This window comes from Carettochelys insculpta, chromosome 1 (genome assembly GCF_033958435.1).
Source record: "Carettochelys insculpta isolate YL-2023 chromosome 1, ASM3395843v1, whole genome shotgun sequence".
NCBI classification, from domain to species: Eukaryota; Metazoa; Chordata; order Testudines; family Carettochelyidae; genus Carettochelys; species Carettochelys insculpta.
Window position 1 is genome coordinate 337,175,589 of NC_134137.1, and position 19,693 is coordinate 337,195,281.

The following is a 19,693-nucleotide window of genomic DNA, read 5'->3' on the forward strand; positions in this document are numbered from 1 at the left end:
ACAATAGCACAAGTTTATAGGCCCATGTTTAAAGTATTTGTGTCTAATCACATTGCGACACTCAAAAATTAAAAAATTAGATGTCTGTGTGCTATAAAACACCCTTGCAATTATTTGTGGTTGCACAACTATCGATACAAAATTGGAGGTCTTTTGCAAATCGGGAGGAGGGAGTCTATTCCTATACCCGTTTTACTTTGTTCAGCAATTTTGTCAAGTGGACTTCACTATGTAACTCTGGAGCCGTGTCATTCTGGGAGTTTCTTGTTTTATACTGACCAATGCAATCATGCTTTTAGACGTAATTTTTAGAGATGATGATCTTTGTCCAGAACTTGGACCTTCAGAAAGAAAACTATGAAGGACATTACAGTAAATGCAATTGCTTTTCTGCAATACCTTTTAAAATTGAAACACCTTCTTATGTTCAAATACTCTGAGTATCATTCTATTAACAATTATCTGTCACATCTTTCTCACAACCGTTTTTGTTTGTTTTTCACATACCACTCAGTGACAACATGTGGAATGGAAAGGCTTGCCTGAACATTGTGAAATGGCTTCTCATTTTCAGAAGTTTCACTGATATATGTGAAGTCATCAATGCTAAGCTGAAAGAGAGAAGAACAGTATAGGTCACACAGAGTCATTTCAGCTCATTAAACACAAGCTGTACTCTGCACTGACAAGATGAAATAAATTGCCAGTACATACCGTATCCTGAAAGAATAAGACAAGGTTCCTGGAATCCTGGGTAAACACAGGTTGCAATAGCATATGCAGTTCCCGCTTTGAGATAATGTGTCCTTCATGTAAAGTAGCTTCAGAATTCCATAGTGAGCTAAAATAAAGGTAAATATTTTCCTTTATTCTTGTTGCAGAGGTTGACGTTTTGTTTCACATCAGTACACAAATGCTGGTAATGATATTCTAGCCTTCTGATAAATATTAGGTGTCATACCTGATCTTTAACATTTCCAAAGATGAATTCAATAGGACAAATTATTCTAGCGTAGTTCAGCTGAGTTACACTAAGGATGAAATAGGGCATGGGGGATTCTTATTTATTTCTATTGACACCTGCCATTAGTATTTAATATGCTTCAGGGAGTGCCAATAGTATGCTAGATGCTTTATTGACACGTGTAACTTGGTGACCTTCACATGAAACATTCTTCTTCTCATTTCCCAATCCTGAAAACATACATTACTAAGCAACACACATTCCACTGTGGATGATCCCACAAAAGAAGTCAGTGTTGCTGTTAACAGTAATAAACATTGTGGACCCAATTCAGCAAACCCTTGGGCTATGTTAACAGAGGAGCCTTTTCCCTGCAAACCCAGGCTTTTGTTGGGAAAAAACGCAGCAGCACATCTACACGTAAAATGCATGTTATCGACAGTTTGTCAACAAAGACCAGCACATCCGGCAGCAGCTTATACTTCTCCCCATTCAGGTGTAATGCTGCTCCCTGCAGTGTTCTGTCAACAAAAAAAAAAAGCCATGTAGATGCTCCAGGGCCCTTTTGTGCACAGACGGGGTTCACAGTTCACTGGGCAACACTTTTTGCAAGGCTTATCATCAGCCATTCTGTTGAGGGAGGGCCAGACAGTTTGGCTGCTCTCTGTAGACAGAGCAGATTGCTTTTTTGATCTGCTTTTATGTGTAGATGCAATCTGTACATAGTACATACTCAAGCAGTTTGCTGAAAGAGATGGATTTAAGCATCCATACAGACATATTATTGAAATAGACATAAGCTATTTTAAAAGAAGGTTGATGATAAATACTACCTTTCTTTTATATATAAAATAGACTTAAAAAGTTGGAAGGATGTTATATTGTTTGTTTTTTTAGAATAGAAGAGAAAGTTTCCTTTTGCTTGATTTGGATCCTTCTAATGTTCTTTTCATCCTCTAGAGACAAGGCTGCAAGTTGTTCTATGTGCTAAATGGAAATAGATTAGGCATCACAGGTGTTCAAAAATGGCCTTAGTAAAATGAATAATTTGTCAGAGCACAACAGACCGGTGACTCAAATGGCTAAGATTCAATTTGGGAAGCAAAATGAAAACAACTGTTCCTGGATGTCAGATTTCTTCTTGAATGGAACACAGAGCAACCAGAAACACAAGAAGAGATGCAAATCCACAGAGAGAATGTTACTATCATGATGATGATGATGAAGCTTTTATGGAGGAAGCGTTAGAAACTGTCCCACTCATCAATATGCCTCACTTATCACTTCTGAAGGGGTATGAGGATCATGAATACAGGGAAACTGATGAGAAAAGGTTGACAGTAACTTTGTGGCCAGGAGATTAAGCAGTAAGTTGACTCATTCTGTCTAAGGCTAAAAGGTTGCCATTTAAAGTCCAATTTCCATATAATAGCATCCTCTCTTAGAATCTTTTGTTTGGTTTCTGTGGATTTCTGCTGGAGAACCCATAATACCAAAGAAGCACTGGACAAATAGACTCAATTGTTTTGTGCCAAAATGTGGTTGCCAGCTAGAATCAGTAAGATTGTGCTGTAAACTTTCAGCAGAAATTTCCCTTATCAAATTCTCATTAAGCTACGTGCACAAAGCAGTCAGACACCAAGAAAAAATAGATAGACTTCATACTAAGTAACTAATATTTTGCCATCACATGAACAGTCATGAGATAAGATCTTGTAAACAGAGAGTGGCTTTGCAATGATAAAATTCATAAACATTTTTCTCATAGGTTATTCAATATTAAAATGACTACTTTTGCAGAAACTTCTCGGTAAAAATTACTTATTCAGAAGTATGAAATCACCCAGAATAAAAATGTCAAAAGCTCTTATGCGAAGCTTGATGAAAACATTTCCCTTACTTTTGCACATATCTAAGATCGGAAAGAGAGAGAGAGAAATAGGTGGCTGTCCAGTTTTAAAACTAATAAGAATAGAAATAGACAAAATTGGAGGGGGCATTACATTTTCAATATGTTATTTGTCACTTGGCTTTGCAAAACTAAAGGCAGTAACAACTGAAATTTTTCACTTTTTATTAAAGATTTTTTTTTAAGATTATCTCGGATTTGCCTATCTTCTGATCATAATATTTAGTGAAATCATTCATTCTGGCGAAGTATAGTACTTGGACAGCTATTTGATAAAACATAACACATATTACAAGAGTTTATTCTCAGTTCAGAGGTAATGATGACACCTTGCTGTTTTAACAGTCCAATACTTCACACTGTTCTGCTTGGGTGTGTCTACACTAGCAAGTACATTCGAAATTAGGATTGGAAGACCAAGTTCTTTCGAAAGAAGCCGTGGAGCATCTACACTGACACAACGAGCTGCAGGACATCCTCACCCTCTGGGCAGACGAGGAGGTCCTGCTGCGGATGGGGGTCCAGTGCCGAAATGCGCCTGCCTTCGAGTGCCTTGCCAAGGGCCTCATTGGCCGGGGTCACTCCACCGGGACCCTGGACCAGGTGAGGTTGAAAGTGAATGAGCTCCGGCAGGTGTACTTTCGGGCTTGGGACACAGCCGGGCGGTCGGGGCAGTGCCCACCAGCTGCCCCTACTACCAAGAACTTGACCACCTCCTTGGGCCCAAGGTGGAAGGACCCCCAGCTGTGTACCTGGACACTGCTGACCCCCCGACTGAACTGGAGGAGACAGGGACCGAAGGGGAAGACCGGACCAGACCACCGGCCACCTGCAGGCGCCCCCAGTGGATCCCAGACACCAGCGATGATGAGGGCTCGAGTGAAGGGGCCCTTGTCATCGATATCCCCTCGGGCCCGTCCAGCTGGCCCCTTCCCACTTCACCTCACCTGAGTTCCTAGAGGGACCGACAGGTATGTACCATGCACGCCAGTGGCCGTGGGGCCAGGGGAGGGGGCGCACAGTCCCACCCACAGTGGCCGCAGACCACCCACAGGGACATCAGCCCCAGGGCACGGGTGAGCCAGACGGCCCCACTGCCACGGCCTCATGGGTTTGACGTGTGGCACCCAGCACCATGTGGGCCAGACAGTACCACAGGCCACCAGGCCATGGAGGGACCAAAGGAGGCAGAGGAGAGCCAGCGCCTCCGCAACCCAGATGGGGAACCCCGGATGTGGTCCCTGTGGGACCACCGGGATGGGGTGGGAGGGACAGGGGAGGGTTCAGAGGGTCCCTCACCGGGACAAATGGCCTGTTCCTCTGCCCTTTTGTCTCCACAGCTCCAGCAGCCAGAAGCCAGACCAGCCCGGTGAGGGGGGCAGTCCAGGCCTTGGTCTGGAACAGTGCAGGGCCGCCGCCAGTCCCTCCAGTGGTGACACCAGGCTGGGGAGGAGGAGGCAGGGGACACGGCCCACACGGCTGCCCTCAGGGAGCTGACGGGCATCATGCAGGAGTGGCTTGCGATGGAGCAGCAGGCATGGGACCGGGTGGGGTCCAAGCTGAATGCCCTCACCCAGGCTGTGGTTGGCCACCTGGGCCCTGCCGCCGCTCCATCGCAGGTCACTCCTGCACGCTCCCCTAAAGCCCCCCCATCCCCACACCCCCCTGACCCATGCATCCCCCCTCTCTCCCAGCAGTTTCCTCCCCCACCCCAACCCCACAGCCCCCTGCCCCCCCCACAATGTCCCCCCCGAGGAGGCCGATCTCAAGGCCCTGCTCCCTCCCCACCTGCCCCCGGCCAGCCTCATCCGCCTAGCCCCACACCCTGCTGGCCAGGGCCGGCCAGGTGGAGGCCGAGCCCCCGGCCCCCCACCTCCCCCTGTGTCGAGCCTGGAGCAGGTGCAGGGACTGCACCCGAGCCACACCCCTATCTCCCTGTGCCACCGGCCCCGGCGGGGCCCCCGGACAAATGGAGGAAGGGTTGGGCGTGGGCAACGGGGCGCCTGACCATCGAGCCCGCTGGAGGGGGGAGGCCCCTGCTCCCCAGCCCCCTGTCCACACTCCCCGCGCCCAAGTAAATAGTTCTCCCTTTTCACCCTGCCTTCTCCCATGTAAATAGTTCTCCCCACTTACCTTCCCCCCACATGTATATAGTTCCCCCTAGAAAATGAGGGACACAGTTCTTGAGTAAATAGTTTATTTTTATAGTTTAACCTGTGTCCCCCATGCATGGGTGCTGGTGGGTGTCCGTGTGTGTGCAGAGTGTGGGTGGGGGGGAGTGTGTGTGCAGGGTGGGGTTGGTTACCGTGGACCCCACTCAAAGGCCTGGCACAGGGCCTGCCTTACATGCACCCCGTCATGCTGGGCCTGGTGGCACGGGGTGGCAGGGGGCTGTTCATACCCATGCTCTGCCTCGCTGGCAGAGGCAGATAGGGCTCGTGTTTTGTCTCCACCAGGTTACGGAGGGTGCAGCAGGCCCTGACCACCACCGGCACGTTGGGGAGGCCCGCCTCCAGCCTGGTGTAGAGGCATCTAAAACGCCCCTTAAGGCAGCCGAATGCCTGCTCCACAGTGTTCCGGGCACGGTTCAGCCGCTCGTTAAAAAGGTCCTGGCTCGACTGGCTTTGCCTGGTGTATGGCCACATCAGCAAGACCTGCAGGGGGTAGGCCGTGTCCACCACGATGCAGGGCAGCATCATCATGTCCCTGACGGGGAGCTCCCGCCGGGGGATGAAGGTCCCCTCAGCCATACGACGTCCCAGGCCTGAGTTCCTGAAGACCCTTGTGTCGTGGGTGCAGCTGGACCAGCCCACGTAGATATCCTGGAAACGGCTGCTGGCGTCGACCAGGGCCTGCAGGACCACTGAGTGGTAGTCCTTGCAATTCACATAGGTCCTGTGGCTGTGCTCCAGGGCCTGGATGGTGATGTGGGTGCCATCCAGGGCCCTGAAGCAGTTGGGGAAGCCCAGCTCCTGGAATCCCCAGATGGCATCAACCAGGTCCACATCGTGCATCAGCTGCCTTAAGAGCACCTTGGTGATCGCCCGGATGACCTGCAGGGCATGGGGGGTGTGCTTGTGAGCATGGGGTGGGGTGCAGCTTGCCCGCTCATGCCCATCCCCACCCCTCTACCTGGCCCCCGGCCCCAGGGCGCCCGCCCTTCTTCCGATGGTGCCTGTCTCCAGCCTACCCCCTGCCCTCCCCGCATTCAGTCTAGGTGTGAGCTGGGCATGGCTTACCTCGATGAAGACGGCCCCGACGGTGGCTTTGCTCACCCTGAACTGGTGGCTGATGGATCGGTAACTGTCCGGGATGGCCAGCTTCCATAGGGCAATGGCCACCCTTTTTTGCAGGGGGAGTGCTGGCCTCAGGTGTGTGTCCTGGTGCGGGAGGACTGGGGCAAGCCAGTGGCACAACTCCAGGAATGTCCCCTTGGTCATCCTGAAGTTCTGTAGCCACTAGTCCTTGCCCCAGTCTTCGAGCACCAGCTGGTCCCACCAGTCACTGCTTGTGGGGAAGCTCCACAGGTAGCAGATGACCCAGGGGACCAGCTGGGAATGTTGCACCCTGAGGATGGCATCCAAGAGGGTGGTTATTGTGGTGGCCACCCAGAGCTGCTGCAGCATGGCATCCAGGACCGCGGCCAGGGTGCTGACCATGGCTGCGATGGAGGAGGGGTGCTGCTCGGGGTCCATGGGGGCTCGGGATGCCACCTCTGCTGTCTCTCTCACTATCACTGTCTCTCTTTCGCTCTCACGCTGCCTGGGGACAGGGTTGCTGGCTCTCAGAGTGTGCAGGCTGAGGTACAGGGGGGTCCTTTAAGGGGACAGCGGGCGGCGGCCCTGGAAGGGCTCATCTGCCATGCGACCCTGCCCATGGTGCTTCCTGCGCCTGCTCTTTCAAAAGAGCACCTGGCGTGTGTGGATGCTCTCTTTCAAAACCGTGCGGGGGGCCTTTCGAAAGAATGGACCGAACCTTCAGTTCCCACTGGTGTGTGTGGATGCTCCGTTTCGAAAGACCATCTTTCAATGATCTCTTTCGAAAGATGTTCTTTCGAAACAGAACTGTAGTGTAGACGCAGCCCTTGAGTGCAGAACTCTATGGAAAATCTGGCCCTAAAAGGATTGTCTAAGTTAATACTGAACCCCTGGAGAAACAGGAATAGAAACTCAATCTTGTATCATTCAGTCATGTGCTTGAACTACTGTAGCCAGACAGAATTCCCCCTGCTCTACTCCATCTTGCCTCTTTTGGTGCTTTAAAGCACAAAGGGCCAAAGAAACAGCCCAGTCTGCGAATGCCTGAGAGCACAGATGTGCTAATCTCAAGCACAGTCTTTGATGCCTCAGAGCACAGACAGACTGCCTCGTCATGACCCTGAATGGACCAAAACCAGACAACAAAAGACAAACGGGCTAGCAGACGAACAGGGCCTCAGACTGCCCTTGGCTAGTACCAGTGGTTGATACGCCTACACATCGTCCCAGGAGAGGAATCTCCCGCCCATAAGAAAAGAATGCCTAAATTATCTCCACCTCGCAGGTGTGAATTAAGCCTTTGAAACTCCCTGTGAGAACTAGTGGCAGGGGGGCAATCTAACACAATTGGCATCTTTAAAGATAAGGAAGAGTGTACGTGACCCAATGTGTATAAAGTAGGGTCCAGCAGCCCCCTCTAATTGAGCTCCAATTACCTCTACCAGCCAGTCAGGAAGTTCTTAGCCTCCCAAGGTCCCAGCGGACACCCTCCTCGTATTGCTTCTTCCCAAAGGATTGAGCGAGAGACACTGGCCACGCCACATTGGGTAACGCGGGGGTGAGAATAAGACCTGCTATGTGTCTTTGTTTTGCTTTTGCGTGCATTTAATAGTAGATCTATTAATTAAAAGTGCTTTTCTGTTATATGCTAGCCATTTGTAATGTAAGCACATAACATATAAGCCTTGTAAAAGTTAAGTTCTTCTTATCAAATAAATAGTAACTGTTTAAGTTTTAACCTGACTCTTCCTGTTACTGTGCAAACTGAACACAACTAAAAAGAACCCAGCTGGTTTTTGGCTGCTTTAGCATGGTCGTTGGTGAGGGGTACTGAGAGCTGAGTGTTGAGTCGTGCCGCCTCCACGGGGCAGACTCTGGGGGCACCCATCAGTCTCCCTGGCTGCCCGCTGTGAAGGGGCTTCTCTGTCCTAGCAGTTAAAGACTCGGGTGAAGGAGGCTCTCAGTACAACCTTTGGGGCACCCATCTGCCTCCTTGGCTGCCCACTGCGAAAGGACTTTGTCCTAGCAGTTAAAGACTCGGGTGGTAAAATCTTGGAGCATCCGTCAGCCACCCCTGGCTGCCCGCTGCGAAGGGACTGTCCGTCCTAGCAGTTAAAGACTCGGATGAAATAAGGGCATACATGGTACCTCACCCTCGGCCATCGGCTAACAACTACTAAACCATCATAAATCAGCATTCATAACCTGAAACAGTGAGTTCCATTGCAAAGGACCACAAATGTACAATTTAGTATTTATCCAGCCTACTATTATTAATTGTAATCTGTGTCACACATGAAGATTGTGATGTTTTAATCAGGTGCTTTTGCAAGGAAAATCCTTTCAGAGTCGTAGCCTTTCATGGGTGAAAATTCTTCGGGCATTCTGCCAAAATGGATCTGTGATGCTGGCAGTCAGGGAGAAGAGTAGTCAGCTGAGAATATATTTCACTGCTAATTACCAGCAAAAAAGCAAAATACATTCCTCTGCAAGCTTTCCCAAAGTTTTCTGGGGAGTCAACTCTGGATCTCAGTTTCAACCTGAATTGACATGAAAGCTGTTTGGAAAGATAAGATCTCTCGTGTAGCTAGCCTCTGTTTGTCAGAGGCTGGAAATGGATGAACGGAGAGGGATCACTTGTTGATTACGTGTCCTGTTCACTCCCTCTGGAGCATCTGGTATTGGCCGTTGTCAGAAGACAGGATACTGGGCTAGCTGGAACTTTGGTCTGACTCAGTATGGCTATTTTGAGGTCTTATGAGTGGAATACGACTCACAACATAGTCTATCACCATCATATATAACTGTTTTTACTGGTGTCAAATTCCATTCTCAAATAGCTGTGTATAGTGCTGATCGAAGATAATTTGATTTTTGTATGTTTAGCCCCAGGGCAAAATTTGGCTTTCACTCATTTTAAGGGCTCACACCCTTTGTAGAGTTACTCACTGGGAGAGAGGGAAAATCACCTGGTCTTTCAGAGAGCACTTTCAGTGATAAAATTTAGGAATGATTAACATTAAACTACTCCTTTTCCCCTCAAAAAAAAAATTACCCACTGCTAAAACTTAAAGCTAATGAGCTGCACAGGAAGATTATCACAGAAGAGAAATACATTTATGTAGCCAGACAGCCCGCCCCCTCTCAGACCAGCATTGCTGGGAAAACAAGGGAGCCAAAACAACAGGGCACTTAACATAAATTCCAGCACAGCCTTTGAAGCTGTGAGAAAGCACAGGTGTGCTGCTACAGTGTGCCTCTGGGAACATATACAACAATCAGGCTCACAGCAGACAGAGAAGCTGTGACAGACATGGCTCTTAGCCCCTACTAAATAACGTGATGCACACACACCAACATCCTAGGTGGGAAAATATTTACCCTAATAAAAGGAATGTCCAGTAGTCGAAACTTATTGTTTCTCTCCCTTGCAAGTGTAAACTACTCTTGCGAGAGCTGGCGTCACCCAGACACACCAGCCCCAATTTGGCATAAGAAAGGAGAAAGAGAATAAAGGAGTACAGAGGTATAAGTATGGGACCTACAGCACCATGATTTTTGAGTGCTTTTCATTATCTATCTGCTGGTCAGATAAGTGACAGCCTCCCAAGGCTTCTGCAGCTAAAAGGGGTCCCTAAGCCTTGTCCCTTATTCGTCTTTCCGTGGAATTGAGTGACCGATCCTGGCTTGACACCGCTGGAATCGAGAGATGCAAGGAGGGTAAGAAGCACCCACACCTGATCTCCTATCTTTAGTGTACACATATTTTGAAATAGAGCTCTATACTTTGTTTTCTTTCTTTGGGATCGTGGCTTCAGTTTTGTAACTTGTTTGTGTGTGTAACATCTATACATTTAAGTAAGTAGGCACTAACAATTTTGTAACCACATGATTAGAATCTAGTTTAATAAATTTTGGTAACCGTTTGTGCATAAGCCTGACTTGTTTCCCTGGGTTACTGTAAAGCAGCCAACACAATTAAAGAACCTCAGCCATTTTGGCTATAAAGCCTGGCCATTAGGTGAGAGTACTAAGAGCCTAGCGTTGAGTTGTGCCGCCTCCACGGGGCAAACTCTTGGGGCGCCTGTCAGTCAATCCTGACTGTCCGCCGCGAAGGGACAGTGAGTCCTAGCGGTTAAAGTCACGGGTGTGGAAAGGCTCTTAGTGCTGCCATTGGGGCACCTGTCAGTCAGTGTTGACTGCCCGCTGTGAAGGGGCTCTGAGCTCTAGCAGTTAAAGCCACGGGTGTTTAGGACCTTGGGGCACCCGTCAGCCTGGCCCGGGCTGCCCGCCGCGAAGGGACAGTGAGTCCTAGCGGTTAAAGTCACGGATGGTATAAAACGGGCATAGCTGGCACCTCACCAAACATCCTTGGCCATCGGCTAACAATTTAGAGAGAAGTAATGTAAGCCACACACCTTTGTGTGGTTAACTGTCCCATGTAGTGGCATCTAATGAGCCACTTCAGCAGATGTTAATGAGCTGCTGCCATGAATATGCAGCACCTCATTAGCACAATGGCAACTGCATGCCTTTTGAACGTGCCGCTTTCTAAATGCATGCTGCCCCTGTGGACAGGGGCCTTTCAAAAGGACCCCCAGAACTTTGAAAGCCCCTTCTTCCCAAAACCAAATGAGAAGAAGGGGAGTTTGAAGTCTGGGGGAACCTTTTGAAAGGCCCCTGTCTACATGGGCAGCGTGTGTTTCAAAAGTGGCACTTTCAAAACGTGTTCAGCCAGCCTTATGCTAATGAGGTGTTGCATATTCATGGATCAGCTGATTAGCATCTGCTGAAGTGGCTCATTAGCATACTCCTTCCGAAAGGCAGGGGTAGTGTAGCCATGGCCACTGTGGGCAGTTACAGTAACACAGGAAGAGATTACATTTTAAAATTGGCTACTTCCAGTGCAGTTCATTATGGAGTAAGGATAAATTCTTAATTACTCTTTCTAACCTTGGAATTGGCAGAGTCATTGTGAATTGGTCCATTCCTAACATAGAATATACACTCATTCTAGAGATGGATGGAGAGGTATTACAGCAAAAAAGGACCACAATGTTTGACATCTCCATGTTTATAGTCACCAGCTCTGTGCTCATCCTTCCTTCCCTAAATTGTGATTTAAAAAAAAAAGTTAAGATTTAAAGTATTTTATGTAACACTCCAAACATACGCTTTTCTGTCTCTTCTGGACTGTGTTCATAGTCCTGTCATGGTCAAAACTTAATGGAAAAATCCCATAGAAACTTAAGGGTGAAACCACCAAAATTCTGTAGAACTAATCTTAAAACCTATTGCACAACTGGTGTTAATTTGAACAGATTTGATTTTAAATATGTTCAGTCCCCAATGTTACATACCATATATAACTAGCAGCAGTTTCATATTCAGTTAATAAGTGCCCCTTTCCTTGTTTCATTTTAGTATCTTTCGCCTGAGAGCAGGGGTGTGCAAAGTTTTAAGCTGTGCCCCGCTTTTCAGTCCTACAATTAGCTGGGCGCCCCAGCCCCCGCAATCTGTGGGAGGACCACAGGAAGGGATGTGGGTGGGGGCATGTGCTGTCTGCAGGCTTAGGTGCTGAGCGAGCAGCAGCTCCTCCGGGGGTGGAGGGGAAGCTATGCGGTCAGGCTGGCTGTGGTGCCATGGGGGGAGCCTGAACGCCGTGCCAGAACAGCCCCCAGCCAGCTTCCTCTGTGTCACCAGCCCTCTGATTGAAACCTTTAAAGCCACAACTAAAACCCCGATTACTGCAACCTTTAAAACCAGAATTACAGACAGAAATAGCCAGGTAAGTTTTTGTTATTAGAAAGTTCCTCTTTTAAAGTACTGAATGTAGAATATGAAGCCAAGCCTACACAAAAATATCCCTGTCATGGAAACCACAGGTACTGTGGCTTCTACTTTATTTTTAAACTAATATATATCTCTTATTTACTTTATTTGCATTCACTAAGAAATAATTCCTCCCCCATGAAACACTGCATTTTCAAAATGCAAAAGGTCATGGATATAGGTGCATTTCCTTCTGAAAAAATTGCAGGCATATAAATATGAAGCTGGTTTCACTACACTGCCTGCCTGATTTTCTTGCTGCTGATCCTAAATAAACTTCACGGAACAAGTTGTTACCGGCTTGCTAGTGAAAAGTTTGTTTTCATTAGGACCATGAGCTTTTGCTTTTTGAACACTCCTTACCTTGAAATAACTTTTGTTTTAACTCAACAGCAGCACACTTAGTTTATATTGACAACAGATGTAGTATTTACGTGAAATAAAGAGCAGGACAAAGGAGACGTGGATTCATTTTCAGTCATTTAAGAACATTTTAGTCTTAAAAAATGAAACTATTGTCCAGATCTACTTGTTTAAATACACAATTTTAGTCTCCTTCCAGTTGCGTGTGTTAAAGATTCATAAGCTAAACAACTTTTTACTTACGTTGTACAAACTCCTGAAACTGGAAATTCATCTTTTATTTTCCTTCAGAAAAGACACACAAAGCTAGCTAATTTAATGTCATTCTCTGTAGTTATAGCTATGTTTTTCCAATACCTCCACTCCCTGGGCAGCAAAGGTGCACTTTTCACAGATGCCCTAGTATAGAACTGACATTTGTCAAGCATGGGGATAATCAGTGATGTTATAAAAGACACATTTACCAAAACACACTTGAGAGAAACAAATCACTTATTTCACACACACGTCTGCCTTCAAATGCAATCCCTCCACTGCCTTTATCACCACGGTGTCAAATTTAACAGAATGAAAGGGCATCAAAGAACTCTATATTGAAATGGCATTTTACACAAAGAGATATTCATTGAACTGAAAAGTGTATAATTTACACTCTGAATTTTCATAGTACAGGTTGAACCTCTCTAGTTCAGCACTTTCGCATCTGGCAACATTTATAATCTGGCATGTTTTCAGTTAGCCAGATGACCACATATGGGTGTGGACAAGTTTCCCATGTTCCCAGAAAGTCTGCTTACAGCCAACAGTCCTGGCTCTCAGGGTTCTGTGCTGTTATTTAGCTGTAATTTACCCCGATTTTCTTCCAAGAGTCCAGTAAGCAGTGAAGTGTTGATAATGCTGCTAATTCAGCAAATTCTCTCATTCAGCACTGGTCAGGTACTGAGAATGCCAGATTAGAGAGGTTCAACCTTTATGCTATTTCTGCATAAACTTACTCCTTTCTCAAAATGAAAGTAAATTAAGAGGCAAATACAAATAAAATGAAGACACCTTTCCGCAAGAGATCAGATCTTCTCTTAGATATGGTGGTTTAAATCCAAATAATCTGCCCTGGAATCAGTTGAACTATTCGGTGGTACCTTAGTCTAGATATCTTTCTAGTGACAGGTAGTGTCTCAACAGTGTCTTAATAGTGTCTCACATATTGGACATTGGCTCAAGGTCTCAGGAAGGGCAGAACTGACCCAGTACAACTAGCTGTAAGACGGTGACTTCCCCAAAACCATTGGCCTGATTCACTTCTCAGTTAACATAGAAGCACATCAAATGTAACTTCACTGAAATTAACAGAATGATACAGGTATAAAGGAATCAGGTCCCATAAATCCAGATTTGTCAAGTTTGCCTTGGTTAGAGGGAAACAAAAGAGCAGTAATGTAGCACTTTAAAGAGTAACAAAATGACTTATTTGGTGATGAGCTTTTGTGGGACAGACCCACTTCATCAGATCAATAGTATTTCCAGTACAGACTGACATCTATAAGTGCAGAGGTCCAAAAAAAACTGCAATACAATCCAACAAATCAAGTACATAGGACTGAAGAAAAGGGATGGGGGTGGAGGATGTTAAGTGTCTTGCCTGGGATAATTACCAGCATCAAAAGAAGGGAAGAAGTCCTTGTAATGTGTGAGATAATTGTTGTCTTTGTTCATACCAAATGTTAATGTGTCAAACTTGAATATGAACTTCAATTCACAACTTTCTCTAGGTAATCTGTTTTTAAAGTCTCTCTGATGCAAGATGCAAATTCTCAGGTCTTTAACAGAATGGCCCACTCCTCTGAAGTGGTCACTGACTGGCTTACATATATTGAGATTCCTGATGCCTGTTTTGTGTCCATTCATTCTTTGGCAAAGAGTTTGCCTGGTTTGTCCAATGTGCATAGTGGCGAGGCATTGTTGGCACATAATGACATATATAATGTTGGTCGAGGTACATGAGAATGATCCCTTGATCTTGTAACGAACATGGTTAGGTTCAGTGATGGTATATTCAGAATAAATATGTGGACAGTGCTGGCAGTGGGATTTGTTGCCAGGAAAAGTTCCAGGATTAGTATTATTGTGGTGTAGCCTGTAAGTGCTGATTTGTTTTGTTAGAATACAGACTAACCCGGCTACCTCTCTGTTACTATTTAACACTGGTTAGAGGGAGAGACTGTCATGATGGATTACAGTTTGTGAAATCTCTTCCTCCTCTGGGATGATAAGGGATTTTTCTGATGAAATGAGACATTTAAATCCTAACTAGTTATTTTCTGAAACCTCCATTATTCATTCGGTCACACCTTGTGTCAGCACTGTACTGTTCCACAGACCACAAAGATGGCCAAATGTAATAATAAGAAGGGCTGCTCCATCTTAGCAAGAGTTTAAGAACTCACATATGTAAAGCTGGCAACTGAATTGCTTGCAAGGATTCCAGGTCCTGCCACTTGACAGCTAGTAGATCAGTGATGTCATGAAGCTACTCAGTGCAAGGTAAAGAGAGGCATTATGAAACTATTTCAAAGTAACCTGGTATAACTTTATTAAATTTCAAGCATGGCCTGAGGGATGATTGTTACTATTTCCACCCCAATGCCTAAGGTCACAGCTGAGGTCAGGGACCCTGTTTTGCCAGGCATCACACATATATATGTACATATAATAAAAGTCTCTGCCCCACAGGATTTAGTCTAAATAGACAAGACAGAGGAAGGAAGTAAAGCACAGAGAGAGTAACTCTGTCTAGGGTACAACAGGTCTATTGCTACCTTTGTCCTCCAGAATAGCCTCTTCGATCCCTCCTTAGCGTCCCTCCAAATATGGTTCAAAAGTAGTTTGCAAGTCCCTTTGGATCCTTTACTTTGAAATCTCACATGTCAGATATTGAAAAGTCTTTTGACTTCCTAAATGCATTCAAATCTTTCACCTTGAAGTATCATCCATGTACTTTGAAAACCAGTATGATACAAGAAATTCTAGTATTTCCTGAATTTGAGTACTTGATTTTGCACCTTAATGTTTTTTTTAATAGAGCTCTTTCATCTGTAAAAGAACATATGCTTCTGTGTGTACTACGGCAAATGTTTAGTAGAATTTAGGAAATACTAGATTTATGATTGCCCATGCAACCTTAAGTCAACCTCCTTGTGTCTCTGCACCATGATAGAGTCTTTAAATACATCTTAAAGATGTGGAAGGTGCCTCCAGTGGCACATGATGAAGATTTATTACTAAATGTGGTCCACCAATTAGATCACTACTTTCCCCATTTCAGGTTGGGTACAGGCAAGGAGTACAATGTGAATGATGAACCATGACCCTCACCTTTAATCACATAGAATCATAGGACTGGACAGGACTGTAAAGACAGGGCCCTCCTTACGCATACTCACACACACAGCTGTGTAGGACACCTGAAAATCTGGGGCATTCCTGTGTCTGAATGCACACCCCTCACCCCTTCCTATCTCTGTTCTGTGGCTCTGCTTCCTCAAGAGAGGACCGAGTAAACTGAAAAGTTAAAAAGTCTGTCAGATCTATTAGCAGAACATTGAACATGTGAAAGAGCCATTCAAATGGCAATGCAGCCATTTAACAGTCTTTTGCCAGTCCCAGGTATAGACCGTCAGTTTCTGAATTTCCTGTGCTAGTCTACAGAACCCTAGTTTAATATTTGCCTGAAAATATTTCATTAGGTGTTCCGGAAGGTTATAAAATTGCATCTCTAAAAACTCAATATTCTCCTCCCACACCTCACCCCCAAGATGCCATTGAACATAGGGGCAGTAGTTTAATAGTATTGCATCGGGCTGTATAAATCCTAAGGACATCCCTGCCTCAAGATGTCTTCTAGTCCAGTCCCCTGAACTCAAGGCAGGACTAGGTATTATCTAGACCATAGTGTCATATATTGCATATTAGATTAAGGTCTCAGGTAGGGCAGAGCAGACATGATCATATGTGATTTATTTTACACACACACACACACACACACACACAGAGAGAGAGAGAGAAAATTTGTTCAGGTAAAGCAACTGCATAAAGATTTATAGATGTTTCAATTTCTCACCTATGAGTTGACCAGAGCAGCATAGGTACATGGTCCACAGACAGAGCCAATTTGAACAGCATGGCAAAGCAGCAGAACAGCTGGACTAGAGCCATGATCCCACTCAGGTTGGTATGTGACTGATAAGCTGGAAAGAATAAAACTGAACATAAGATGAAGGAAACTGGATTTCCTTGTTTAATGTGCAGTATCTGGATACAGCTAGAAAATTGGGTGGGGCTGTTTTATGTCAACAATATAAACATTCCAAATGTCCATTTCATTAAGTTAAACAGCAGTGCTAGAATTTTCCAGTAACTTTCAGTGCAACAGTGTAAATGACTCACAAACTGTATGTGCCTTCAATCCGTACACAGACTTCTTAACAGATTGTTCCCCAGAACATTGTTCACAAGGCGCACATTTATTTTAGACCTACTCTTTTCTTATTCGCTGTCAGAGTAACTTATTAACAAGTGAATAGTTGAACTCTGAAATGGGGTGTATAGAAAACTTTCCTTATGTTGAAGAGAAAGAACCGCGTGTATTTCCATTTTCTTCCTCTACTATTTATTACCGTACCTCTAAGCTTCTCATGGATTATATAAGCTGCTGTCATGCATGGGTGTTGGCAGGTTTGAAAGCTGCAGTATATCTGGACACTGCAGCTTCCATCAATGAGGGAGAAAATATGAAAGTTATGATACTGGAACTTATGCAAAACAAGGAATTGTACAATTACAGTAGAACCCCGAAATATGTGGCGGTTGTGTTCCTGCACAACCCCACGTAAGTCAACTTTTGTTGTTACTCGGGGGAGACAGGAAACTGACCAGCGCAGCAGCACTGGACAGTTTCCTGTCTCCTGTGAGCTGCAGGGAGCTCGTAGCTGGCTCCCTGACACTCACAGGAATAGGGAAACTGGCTAGCGCTTCACAGTTTCCCAACTCCTGTGAGTGGCGGCAGCCCAGAGCCAGGAGCCAGCTCCTGGTCACTCAGAGTCGTGTTAACCTGAGATTCACACAACTTCCATGTGCATATCTCGGGGTGCTACGGTATCTTTTACTGGGGAAGATGCTGACCCATAAATCAAGAATTGCACACCAGGTTTGATTTTTGCCAAGGACCTGGTATGACTTAAACACCTTAAAACCTAATAGCAGATTAGAAAGGCTGTAGGAATTTCTTTGACCCTACCAGTATGAGCCTCTGGTTTCTTTCCTTTTGAAATGCTACACTGCCCTCTCCAAAGAGAGAGCTGGAGCCACATCATGCTTCTGCATTTGACAGTCAGTGGTTAGGTAGTATCACATTCATTACAGGCATGCAAGGGACTTTCCAGTCAGAATAAAAGATGAGGTCCCAGAATTTAGGAAGCAATGAAGGTAGTTAACAAAGACACAGCAGAAAATGACAACAGACTACAGAGAGCAGTCATGGAGAAAGGGAAGGAGACAAGTTCTCAGTAAATGCAAGAAAGAGAGAACTACCCTTGCAGGAGGGCAATTTGTGCCATGGAGAGAAAATTATGGGGCCATGCAATTATATAAGATCCTTATGGGTTATTTTGGTGCTTTAAACCTTCATTTAATATTTACTTTAACTATTTTAATTTCTGGACTTGCTGGATTATTGATGAAAGGTTTCTAAAAAGGAGGGGGTTGAATGGAAAGCAGGTTGGGGAGAGAAAGAAGCAGCAGGTTGGGGAATAAGCCCCCAAGCACAAGAAACAGCATGATAAAAGCAGGAGTGTGACTCTGGGGGAAACTACTGGGAAGAAGAAGGGAAGCTTGAGTGCAGTGAAATGAATGAGGGTGGGCCAGAGTGTGAGGTGAAGTCATACAGAGCTCTAACGGTAAGCACCAGTGTCTTGAATTCATGTGACTCACTCGAATTAGTGTATTTTGCAGTTTAGGTATAACATACGGCAATTTGTTCATATGCTAATAAAAACTCGGGTGTGATAAAAGAGGAAAGTTACATTAGAAAAACAACAATCCTCCTCTTTCCTTACTCTTTATACCCTCTTAGTTTTGTCTTTTACGCCCTTATTCCTCTGCCAGCTTCTACCGCCCACCATTTCCTGAAGTGCGGGGTCAGCTGTGAATTGTAACAACAGAGTAGTGAAGATCAGTGTAACGCAGAGCAAGTGAACTAATGAAAGACTAAATAGGAGAGAGGGAAGAACTGGAGTCTCCAGAGAAGAATTCAGTACAAGATCAAGAAGTTCAGTTGCAGAAAGCTAAATACTGAGTTGGCTCTGGGAACCGACAACTTTTCGCTAGTTATGAATAGGTTGAGCAAATAACAGATTTTCTGGTTTGTGGGGCCAAACTGAAATATCTGAACAAAATCCAGTTTGATTTGAACAAAAATCTGTTTTTCTTGAAAGCTGTTGTCACAACAAAAACTTGGAAAAACCTCTTTTCAATTCAACTCAAACCATGTTTTTGGTTGGTTTTTTTTTTTGACATTTGGATGTTTTTCAATTTTTAATTAACCAGACATCAATTTGAAATGCTAGTTTGGAAGTTGGAACAAAACATTTTGACTTTTTCTGAACAAAACTGTTGAAATGAAATATTTCAATTCCTGTGAAACAATTTGCCCCCTTCTTCAACTGAAACCAACTGAATGTGACTAATAGGTCTGAGAACTCCAAAACCGCTTCTCTCATGAAAACATTATGGCTATGTCTACACAAGAGAGTTTTGTTGACAAAACCAGGGTGCTGTTAACAAAACTTGTGTAGTGTGCGCACAAATTATGTTTTGTCGACAGTCTGGTCACAAAACTCCACAATTCCACAGACAGCATTCTGCCTCTCAGTGAAGAGGAATAACGCCTTTGTTGACAGTTTCTGTCACCAAAAAAGCTGTGTAGATGCTCCAGGGGGCCCTCTGTTGACAGACAGGGCTTTCAGTTTACTGGGCTGCCCTGTTTGCTGAGTTTCTAGATGGCTGTTCTGTCCAGAGAGCAGCCGGGCAGTCTGGCCAGTCTCTGTTGACAGAGCAGATTGCTCTTTTGATCTGCTTGTGTGTGTGGACATGATTTGCACAGCCATGGTTTTGTATTTGCCTATAGCAAGTGTAGAAATTTCCTGAATTGTGCATGCATGTGCCTCCTGCCCAAAAAGTTACTGGAATATTGAAAATAAAAAACTCTTGAGATTACAGCTATTCTGCAGCTAGAGAACAATAAAAAAGGCAGAATAGAAAGATTTACAGTCACAGAATATGTGGTGGGATGATATTAAAAGTACAGAAATGTTA

The 19,693-nt window shown here is 45.1% G+C and overlaps 1 protein-coding gene across 3 annotated transcripts in view; it reads right to left on the reverse strand.

The window, feature by feature from the left end:
* The window catches only part of LOC142023812 (V-type proton ATPase subunit S1-like), a 107,741-nt gene that overhangs the window by 71,184 nt on the left and 16,864 nt on the right, over positions 1–19,693 (reverse strand). For all 3 annotated transcript variants that reach the window (XM_075015157.1, XM_075015138.1, XM_075015147.1), the window contains 3 exons: positions 16,443–16,569; positions 715–841; positions 543–611 (listed from right to left, as the gene is read on the reverse strand). In XM_075015157.1, coding sequence (XP_074871258.1) covers positions 543–611; positions 715–841; positions 16,443–16,537 — 291 coding nt within the window. In that variant the 5' untranslated portion in view covers positions 16,538–16,569. The remainder of the gene's footprint in view (positions 1–542; positions 612–714; positions 842–16,442; positions 16,570–19,693) is intronic.